Below are 11,962 nucleotides of genomic sequence, written 5' to 3' on the forward strand. Positions count from 1 at the left end.
AAAACTATGGGTCAAATTAAACCGTCTCCGGACTGGACACGGCAGATCTGGTCAATTTTTGCACCACTGGGGTGCTAATGACGACCCGGCTTGTGATTGCGGCCATCCAGTACAGTCCATCCAACACATAGTCGAGGACTGTAGCCTGAGAGCATTCAATGGCGGGTTTAAAGACATTCACGAAGTTACACCTGCAGCAATCAGATGGATGGAATGCTTGGACATTGCTATTTAGTCGAACCGAATTATTTTATTTTTTTTTAACTGTGAAAACTTTGTAAATAATCACATACGATAAATAAATAAATAAATTTTGATATTCTGGCAAATTATATTCCAAAGAACAAATTTTGATTTCACAAAATTTGATATTGTCGAAATAGAAATTTCAAAACAAAGAAATGAAAAGTGAAATTACTAATCCCTAAAATTACGGAATAGTTATTGGTTTTCATGAGGAGAGAATAGAAAATTCCAACAAAAGTTTCCGACAAGAGCAAAGCGACGGTGCTTATCTATTTTTCGATGTCTTTTTGTTCGTGCGAAAATTATGAAAAACCAAATTACAAAAGAATGACGATCTTTAGTCATTTAAGAGAGTTTCATAATTCAGATGGAAAAATGTTTATTTTCCACCGCTCTTCTTTTCTGAATTGTCGAATTTATATATTTAGAGGAAAACATTTAGGACAAAATAAGAATTTTTAGAGAATTTTCGAATAAAAATTACAATTAAGACGAATCGACACATGGCTAAATTGTTGCCTACATTTCCGGGCAAAATTATTATTATTATGATGATAATTTTGGACTCGCATCCTTTTTGGAAAAAGTACGACCATCGTTTGGTATTAAAATGTGTTAGCTTTCACTAAAAATTTAAATGTTTATGGTGATGATCCGAGAAAGCTTAAAATATGTGTTAATTTTCGCGAAACATTGAGTTTTCTCAGACTGAGGTTACATCACCACAAACATTTAAATTTTAACTGAAACCTAACACATTTTAACACCAAACGATGGTCGTACTTTTTCCAAAAAGAATACGAATCCAAAATTATCATCAAAATAATAATAATTTTGCCCGGAAATGTAGGCAACAATTTAGCCATGTGTCGATTCGTCTTAAGGTAAAAGCAAAATAAAATGATCGTGTCAGTTTTTTGACAATTGAAATTCAATTGTCAAAAACCAGAATCGATCATTTTATTTAAAGATTTGGATGTGCAGAACTAGCACCAGCTGATCTACTAACACACATTTCTTGTATAATAAACAATCGAAACACATGCTTAACAAACAGTGTGTTTACTTCAATCATACGTGTTATGTGCGCGCATAGATGAAGTTAACGTAGATATGCACTGTGTGTAGGTTGTCTTTGAATTGTTTACAATACAAAGTGTTTTTGTTTGTACACCAAATGGTGATTTTCAACTGGTGCTTATTCTGCACGGCCAAATCTTTTAATAATTGTAATAAATAGTAGGGAAAAAAGAAGAAAATTTTCTTCATCCGAGGCGAGCCGAGCAAGCGAGTTAAGGCCAGGTTAAGACGCCTTACATGTAAACATTTGCGATAGTAAACCGGCCTAATCTGGCCTTAAATAAACAACTTTTAATTTTTATCCCGAGTTATGTATTGGATTTTACACGCTAAAATAATGCTAAAAACATGAAAACGCATGGACATGGATCATGTAAAATAGGTATTTGTGTATCTGTTTTGTACGATTGATTTTAGGCAATTTCGCAAGTTTTTCATCCGAAAATGCCTAAAATCAATCGTCCAAAACCGATACTAAAATAAAATTTCATGTCGAAAACCTGAGAAAAATCTCAAAACTCACTCATTTTTTGCCCCGACAAAAAAAATTGATAGTCCTAGCATATAGTATTTTATCTTTTACACAATCACTTGTCTAGAAAATACGATACGATTTTCTCTTTGGAGGGTTGTATTTCAGTTGTGAATTTGTTTTTCGTAACGTCTGACCCTTCATTCACGCAAAATAACCGAAAAAATCTATTACAATAAAAATAAACGTCTCTAAAATACCTACGTTTCTTATTGTGAGAGATAATAATCAAAAATGATTTAGACTACCCCAGTTTGAACCAATTTTTGACCAGTTCCAGCATGAAATATTCCAGAATTTGTCTTCTAACTTACATTACTCAGAAAAGTCCCCTGACTCATTTGATGCCTAGCTTTTAAAAATCGCCAATGGCTTGTTTTCAAGATGTTTGAAGTCATTTTTTCCATGCCTCCAGAGCATTTAAATGTCATTCTTCAAAAATGTTGCCGTTGCGAATTTTCTAATAAAAAATGTTTATTTATCAATTTCACAATCGCCAACAAAATTACTAGGAGCATTATGATTCAATAGCGTAACTCACGTAAAACTCTTTTAATTGTTTTATGGTTTTCTGATATTATCCACTTGTAACCAGTTACACTCTTGTATTTTTACCTTTTAAATAAGAAAGGGATTGAATTACAAATAAAAAAAATGTGGCAAAAATTGCAAGCTTTTTGGAACTTCAACGACTGAAGCAAGAAAATGATGAGCATAGGGCTCATGAGCAATCTGAGTAATTATATTAGAATCAGGGTGATAAATTGCCGTTTATTAAAGATTAAAAACCAAACCTATTGTGACATTACCATTACATCTGCTACTTCTTTTGTTTAAGATATTGCTTCGTGTTTGATATCAAATCCTTTACTTTATTTGGTTATGCATACATTTTGTTATATAAGAGGATACTACTTAGAGCACATCATTTGTCATCATCGTCGATAACGGATGACTTAGTCATCATGACTGCTTAGCAACCTAAAATTTTCATACGTATTTATATGTTATCCTATGTGTAAAATGTATGACCGACCCTCAAGTACCCTCCTCGCGTTATAACTCTGTCTGACAACACTAAATTGCGGACGTCCATTATGAAAGTTGGTCATGACAAGGCCAAGTAGGGCCCTTATCTAAGTAAAATCTAGCCGTCATACTACTTCACCTAAGCTGTAGATCACTGGTTATTACGATCAATAGAGTTTTTTTTGGGCGAATTAGATCTGGAGTTGTGTTCTAGGAAGTAGGAAGAGAGTTCGGTAAGAAAACCCTTTATCGTAAATTTTGAATGAGATTTCTTTAACGGATGTCTTCAGCTCATCTAGGAATCCTATCGTATTTAATGAACCCAAAATGTCATCAATCTTAAGCAAACGCTCCCTGGTTATCAGAATGCCATACTTGAAAATTATTTGCGTGTGGAGAGCTTCAAATGATGACAATATTTATATCGAGACAAGATAACAAGAATCAATTGAATGTCTGTGAATACGTGACTGTCTTACGACTGTAGTGACGTGCATTCGATTTCTCTTTGATTGAAAGGTGATATAAAAGTTAAATTTAGAATGACGTCTACAAAAATTTCTTTCGAATGACCTGATAATCAAAGTTAAATTTAGAGTCATTGCTAAAAATAATTATTTTCGAATACCCTTCCATTAAAGCGATCAATCCATTTATTTGTTTCTAGATAACGGTAGGATGATTCGTATACAATTAAGTTGACCCATTCATCAATAAAATTAGAAATAACAGAAAAGTGATTCGGAAAAGTATGAAATTTTGAAATAATTTAGAGTGTGAATGAATGGTGCTTACGTCATTGTTTGGAACGCAACACTTATCAAAATAAAAAGTTCCAAACAAGTGTACGTAAGTTATTTTACTCTCAAAGCCACCCGGGAAATGATATCTACCGCTAATGTCATCGAAATAATAACTCATTTCCGGGGTTTAGTGAGTAAATAGCACATTACTGTCTTACTGGGACATTTTTTGTTGAGTGGTGTGCACCCCACACGCCTCAACAAAAAATTTCCCAGCAAGACAGTACGGTACTTTGTTGTATTGTGACCAGAAAATGCGAAAAACCAGTTTTGAGCAAGGCAGTAATGATATATTTTCTGACCGCGAGACAACAAAAGATTTTTCGATTCCTCCATAATTAATTTATAAGTAGTCTAGGACCTATGTACGGAGCATCTTTCAATAGAATTCTGGATAAATAGCTTTACTGAGCGTGTTTGTGCAGAGTTTGATGTTCTATTCCAGAAGAAAGTTTTCTTCTATTACTACTGGTTCTCTCCATATAAGTAAAAATGTGTATAGAAGCATGGGTTTTGAGATGGGAGCGGTGCTTTCGCGAAATTGACCTATGTACATACTGAACATTTCAGTCTATTAGCTGAGCTTTTATTTATCTGGAAGTCGAATACTAGTAAAATATGCTTTCATATGTTTCATGTGTATTGGAATCGAAGTACTAGATTTAGATGTGTGGATGCGTGCAGACAGCGTATGTGTTGTTCTAGTACTTCAAAGTTATACTTTCGAACAAATTTCCTAAGAGCTTCTCGAATTAAATTTTTAATCAAATAATCAAACTAGAAATTAAGAATATTCGTGAACATTAAAAAAAATCTCGAAAATAGGTCCTTAAGGAGCATTGGTCAATGTGGGTTGAATTTGATAGACAAAAAAATCTACCGAAGTATTTCTAGGAGTATTACCATGTATTACAAATCTAATCATGGATTGAATATTGAATCTGATGCGATAAACAATGACTTGAAATCTAAATAATCCATCAGCGAGAACAGCAAATAACAACACTTTAACGCAACTGATTGAAGATCTTCATCACGCGGATTTGCGTTGCAACCAAAAAATGATTTACGATCTTCCAAATTAGATTTATTTATTTTGGTTTTTCCTAATCAAAATTCAAGATTCAAAATACACTATCTCTCCTCATTTTGTAAAAGATCTGACGTGCATGATACTAGATTCTACCACTTGCGGTTAGTACCGTTATAGTATGTAAAGCGTAATTAGCGATAAAGCCTATTTAATCAATAGCCATAAATTGTTCGAATGACTTCAAAGTTTATCATCAATTTACAAAGTGATTATAATTTCAAATCTATTTCGCATGTCGCGGTTCGATTTTCAATGTATTAAATGCGAAAAAAATTCACTGCAGAAATTAGAAAACCAGAAAAAACTAGTACTGCAGAACGATTTAAGTTATCAGTATTGTACTTTGGAAATGAATGATAAAAAAAATTGCGAACGGTCTTCGTTAATGTTTTTAAGCGAATTTTTTCATTAGCTTCAAAATTATGCGAGTGTTCTGATATATCGGAAAGTGTAGAGCATATTGAAAACATTGAAAAAGAAGACCAAGTGTAATGCATAGGATTCATAGGATTAATGTCGCGAATCTTCGAAAGACTTCTTTGCTAATGTGTCCATTTCATTTCAATTTTCAACCAAAAATATTTTTCTTCTTTCAAACATCAAGATGAAATAAATTATAAATGCAAGTAATCAGTGCACTATTTCGCAATTTTATTACATCCGTCTCCTCCTTATCTACCTTCGAATCAATTAGGAAGAGTTCTATCGAGTGCTATGATGAAACCGATAAAGCATTTCAGACTTCCTGACTTCGCATATAAGTCGTCATCTTTGTTGTTATTCTTTTTTCTTTTGAGTGGGTTCGAGGCTTAACGTAGGCGGCAGTAAACCCTTATCTGGCTTGAAAAGTAAATAGTACTTACAATTGTACGAGTTAACGTTTTAACCTTTGTTTGTTATTCTCTTATCTACAACTTTCACGAAATCTTTCTTTGGTGAAGTTTCTAATATTACTACTGGTGGTGCTTTATGTCACTAATAATGAGAAAAGTCGATTCGTTTATCGCTTCCATTGTATGTTAATTTTTATTTGTATACGTACAGGATTTTATCAATATTTCCTCGAATAGCCATATAAAGAAAGTAATAATTCTCACATTTCGACGTTACTAATACTTTTGGCTGAATGCTTCACTTTAAAAATAGACAACCATTCGTAATTAAACATTTATTTATAATTCATATTTAATTGCACAGCTGCAGTTATCTATCTGTACTTTGCATACTTTTTCTCCAATTCAACAAGCTCGTCCGACACTATATAATCTTCATCCACCTCGTTCGGCAGTTTCATGGCTTTGTCTAAATACTCTACTGCTTCTTTGTACTTCTTCAATTCGATTAATGTTTTTGCGATGTAAAAGTAGTTTATCTTCCAGTTCTCCTTTAGCTCTTCACCTTTTTTAAAATTACGCAGCGCATCATCATTAGTTGCCTCAGGCGGTGTACCAAACACAAGTTTAGCAATATTTCTTTCCACCCAAGATAGTTTGGCAACTTCAAAACACCAACGTCCGTAAACGTGATACAGATACGCTTCGTCCGGTTGAAGTCCAATGGCCAGCTCAAGATGCTTTTTGACATCTTTACCTTTCTCAATCCGTTCTTTTGTACTGACAAAGTCAGCAACTTTACCCAGTATCATAGCCATCCATTTATGAGCTTCAAAACAATTCGGATTTTTTTCAATTGCTTTGTTGCACCATTCTTCAGCTTCGAACAAAAGTTTCTTCTGAGTTTCCTTATCTTTTTTCCGTTCGGCCAAGCAACCGGCTAGGAAGACAGCTCTTGCAATTCTCCACAGTAACTCTACATCCTCATCGCCGTTGAATTTCTTAAATCCGTCTCTCGTTTTTTCCAAAAGTATCTCTTTGTCGAAGGAAATGTCTTTGGCACAATTATCGTTTTCAATTTTCCAATTTTCCAACTCTTCGTTTGTCATTTTGTCACTCAATGTTTTTCTTAACACGTATACAATAAGTTCGAAACACAACTGTTTTCATTAATCGTGACCCAGCGATGCTACTGTATTTCTTGATATTCTGAATGTGTCTGATAAGCTGTTGATAGTAATAAACAGACCGATTAAAATAACCAGTCGGTACTTTTCGGTACTATCGGATTTATGTTGTAACAGCTTGAAAACCAAATCGATCTTATTATGCCGGCTGCTTTCGAGAAAATCCGAATTTTACAATCTGAGTCGATTTGAGTAAATATTTAAAAAACGAGATGACACACGAACAGGCACGTAATTCGATGTTGCATTCCAAGAAAATATTCTCTGTGATACTGCGCGAGCTATATCGTCTAGTGAAAATATTTGGTTGTTTTTGGACTGTGTCGTTCACTGTAAAGTCATAGATGTTTTCCATTCTCAAAAGTCGAAATGTGACTGACACAAGTCTTTACGTTGCGTGTGGATTAATGTATTTTTAAATGTTTAAAATCACACGGTCGAGTAATAAATTTTCTTTTTATAGCTCACTGTGCATTACCCAGATAAGATAGATTGGTATTTTAAGCATACCATTTCGAAAGTATACAACTGCATCGTAGTATTTTGTTATTATCAGTGACACACATTCAAATAACCGCCTTCGATCATTTATGTTGACGTTGACACATAGGGTAACTTAACTTTTTCCATACACGTTACCAATGCGTAATGGCGTCATTACGGCCAGGGAGTGGTACTGTAGGAAGATTTCCTCAGCATTTAATAGTACATTACGTCGGTGGGTCCAAATTTTTAATTTTTATTTCGATGAATTGGGACATTATAGCTCGACCCGAAGGGGAGGGCAGTATTCTTACTTGTCAAAATAAACATTTGGACTCTGTGAGTACGACTCACGCTCGTACTTTACGTGATTAGGCAATGTATAAATGCATATTTCATGTGAGCGAAGCGAATTTAGATTGCCGTAATATGATAAGTACTTGTTTGGGAAATGAATGTGGTTTTTTTAGTAGATTATGGCCCTTTTCTACGGCTAAGGCCAATATCCCACCCAACAACCAATTTCAAAACAAGATGAGTGTCCTCCAAAGATCACTTTAGTACAGTTTATTTGTTTAAATATTCAATCTGCTAGTGCAAGGAAGCGAAAAACTGATTTTTTGCTTACAGTGAACGTCAGAGAGCTGTTTTTCAGCTGGGCCACATAGTCCACGACCGTTGTAGTTTTTAAAATTTCCCTGTTTAGCCACTATTTTGTAAGAATTAATAGTGAACATAAATAGTTCTTTACCTTATTATTTAGAGCGGTCCAAGAGCTACTAGAATCAGTAAATTTGACCCACCCTATACTTAAGCTACTATTAACAGAGACCTTTAAAAAAAAACCTCTACATCGTAATAAAGTTCAATGTGAGTTGTGATTGTGAGGTGCTGTTGTTGTCTGCAAATCTCATTTGAGAATTTCAAGGAAGACGATGTGACGCCAAATTTCTATTCTCATTTATTGATTCCGTGTGTATGAAAACATTGACCACCCAGCAGCAGGTCGGAACTATTTCGTTTTCTGCTTAAGTCTTAAGTTCGAAATATTTGAATTCATTCGATGGCATTTATCAGAGGATAAAATGCAAGCTTAATTATTGGAAATTGGTTGTGTCTATCTCTGAAATGATTAGTCGAATCACAGATCATCAGATTAGAGTGACGCAATAATAAGCCAAAATGTGCGAAGAAAAATATCTGAAGTGATACAAAATCAATTTTTGCACTTGTTACCATACCATTCTATATCAATAAACACAACAAACCGAGTGAAATGTTTACGTTACGTGCGGTACGGAAATATTATTCCATTATTTGCAGGCTAATAAAAAGATAAGAAGTGAATGGCCATCGCCATCATGCCTCTGCCCTCAATAATCAAGCAGAAAGTGAAAAAAGTAATAGCCAGCGTGGGACTACATATTATCTGTTATCGATAGCGACAAAAACAAGCGTTGAGCTCTGGCTAATTCATTCTGTTATAACAAAAATGTATGCTAAATCTTTTGAAGTAATGGGTTTTGTTTCAACACTGTCTGAGAATGGAAATAAACTAAGAAAAAAAAATTCATTGCTCCCTTACAAGGAACAATTTAGTTCTAATCATTTGTTATGATTTTCAACTAAATTTTAAGCCAGTTCTCGATCTGATAATGCAGACATTGATTGCATAGGTGTTATACCACCGATGGAATTGTTTTTACATTTTACCTTCGTATAAAAAATAAGTAAACAATAGAAATGATGACTTAATGGCTTTATATATTATGTTCCCAAGGTATGGGGCTTTCCATGACTAAGGCTGACTTGCCGAATCGGTTAATCGGTAGAAATTCAACAAGAAAATCCAAATTTAATCGGATTGTGATTAATTATTTTGACTCAGTTTCAGTATTTTGTGCATGATGCCGAGAACAGAAGCTTTCAACTCCTGTCCATTCGCATGTACACACCTTTAAATCTTATCTTCTCTTCGATCAGATAAGCTTCGTTGACAACACCTATAGCATATATGTCTGTTACTTATTTTACTATCGTCACGCTTTTTATTCTTATCATTTATCCACAATATCCACGGCATATAAGCTGAATTTTATCAATTATTATTAATAAGAGTACGTAAATTCGAAGAACTTTATTTCTAGTATATCTGTGGACGGTGAATGGTCGACATTTAAAATACGCAAACAGTAGTGATGTGCGGTCTGATAATAAATATCAAAACTCGAGCCATACCTACTCTGCAGTAAAATTATTTGTTCTAAATCATGTACCTCATATAGGTGAGCCTAACATTTCAACAGCAAAAATATAAATTTAACATTTGAGCTATGATTTCATTAAATATTTACTTATTTATTTGGCAGACACATCCAAAAGTAAACTGACAATTATGGACATTCTAACAGTCGTTTGGTATTTTTCAACTTTTCTGGTTTTGGTTGCGTTTTTTGCTGTTATGGCCTGCTCAGATAGTCATTGTGGCCGTACAAGAAAGCCAGAAGTACCAGCAGTGACACCACCCCCAACACCAGCGCCCAGTTATAGGGAATTCGCACCTCCTAGCTACGATAGTGTTGCAAATGGAATTTTTATTATCTCAATAGACGAGAAAGCGAACATCGAAACATCTTCCGAAATTATCAGCAGCCAGCCGCCAACAAGTGGTCAAAGTGATATTTTTGTGCAAAGAGTGTGATGAACTTAAGCAGAAAAATGTGAAATTTAACTAATCAAATATGAAATAATCAATAGACGAACATTCCAATAAATTGTTTTGATGAATGTGTGGTAAATGGGCCGTAAGAAAATGCCAACAGACAAATCGGTAGGGGTTTTCTTACGGCCGGAACTTATCAAATTCAAATAACGGCGATTGATTAATATTCTGACAATCTGGAGTACACGCTCAGTGTTATTAATAGTTATAAGCATAGTTAAACGAAAGTGTTTGCTACATTGTGATTTGTTGAGTCGTAAGAAGACTCAATTCAAGACGCATATAAGTCGATTATTTTCGACCCGTAAGTTAATTATTTATTTTTTTTTTTGTAATTATAATTGTACAAAGATAATGATAATGATAAGAAAATTATATTTGATAAAACAAAAACCTACAAGTGTTTGCAATATATTTGTGCAGGAAAAAGAGAATTATGATTTAATACAGCGTTTAGCCGATGGTGAGTTTACACTTTTGTTTTCTTTGCAAATTAATTTGATTTCCCATAAAATTATTAAGTCTATTGACTGACCGATACTAGTAAAATTTAGGTTCATATAAAGCGGTTATTATCCTTATGTATAACAAGCCGAAAACAAAAAGATGTCATTCCAATTATATTCGTCGATACGTTCGACTTTCCTGCTTCACTTATGGAACAACGTTTGTATTTATTATCTGTTGTGTTAGTGCTAGTGCCCGAGTAGCTCGAAAATTGGTTTTGTGTTAGAATTTTCGAATAATACTTTCTGATTGAATTTAAAATTCATTTGTTCGCCATGATGCCCTGAACGAACAGTTACTATATTTTCCAGTTAAAATTCTCCAAAAATGATCCACTGAGCAATTTTTTAAAAACTTTCTCGAAATTCTCTCGAGTCTTACCAACAGCATTATTGGACGCGAACACACTTCAAAAAAGTAATTTTATGTCAACCACACTAGACCTTGCGCAAATGTTAACCAGTCAGACAACTTTGTTGTCAGGATCACATTCCTTGACCTGAGATTAACAGAGACTGCAACATGACAGTCTGCTCGTCACTGATTCAGTGCATTCTTATATTTCGAATGATAAGCTCGTCTGAGTGCAAGCTTTCTCTGTAGTTAGCCAATACAGAAGCCGAAGAAGCCCTAAATACCACTAGCACCCGATGAAACCCGTTCTTATACAAACTTATACAAACGTTTACAAAAACTTCGGAGCACAGAGTTTTCATATTCTGATTACAAAAAATCAGGAGTAAAGACTAGAGCCTCTTCAATCATCTTACAACAAAAAGTTAAACGAATTCTTCACCAGGTAACTATTAGATCATCAAATGGAAGAAAATCGAAAAATATCCAGTATTAACATCGGATCAATGTATAAGCAGACATTTCAATAGTAATATATTAAAATTAAAACAACAATAACATCAGCGGACTATTAAAATGCGCTATTTCAAATACCCACAATAACAAACAAACACACATCTCATTACACCTAAACTACTGTAATGGGCACCGCCGCTGATTGTATAACAACAAAAGTAAACGAGAAAATTCATCTCAAGTTCATCTGAATTCTCTCTTTCTCGTTAGAGGTGTGCACGTCGCCCGAAATCAATAGACCCGGAACTACGAAAGCCTTTTCCAACTATAAGTTGCGGAAATATAAGATACGTTATTAGATGTCTTATGATTCTCATGATGAGCTTAGGGTAAACTCTTCCACATTCACAAAGATTACACGAGAATGAGAATTGAATGCATACCAACTTACACCCGTTCTGAAATTGATTAAAAGAAAATTAATAAAATTGTGAAGACCCGACATTTTTCTTGAGTTACAAAATCCCGATTCTAAGAAATGATCCAGACTTATAGAATTTGAAAGGATTATGATGAAACCGACAAAATCTCGACCAGCACATCTCTACAACGAGTTGAGATATTAGATTACTTCACT

The 11,962-nt window shown here is 34.1% G+C and overlaps 1 protein-coding gene across 1 annotated transcript; it reads right to left on the reverse strand.

Moving 5' to 3' along the window:
• Window positions 1-5,935: 5,935 nt before the first annotated feature.
• LOC119077674 (regulator of microtubule dynamics protein 1-like) lies at window positions 5,936-6,930 on the reverse strand. Its single transcript, XM_037184926.1, has one exon. The coding sequence runs from the start codon at window positions 6,723-6,725 to the stop codon at window positions 5,991-5,993; it is 735 nt and encodes a 244-aa protein (XP_037040821.1). The 5' UTR covers window positions 6,726-6,930; the 3' UTR covers window positions 5,936-5,990.
• Window positions 6,931-11,962: the final 5,032 nt, after the last annotated feature.

The sequence above is a fragment of the Bradysia coprophila genome, chromosome III (genome assembly GCF_014529535.1).
Source record: "Bradysia coprophila strain Holo2 chromosome III, BU_Bcop_v1, whole genome shotgun sequence".
Lineage (NCBI taxonomy): Eukaryota > Metazoa > Arthropoda > Insecta > Diptera > Sciaridae > Bradysia > Bradysia coprophila.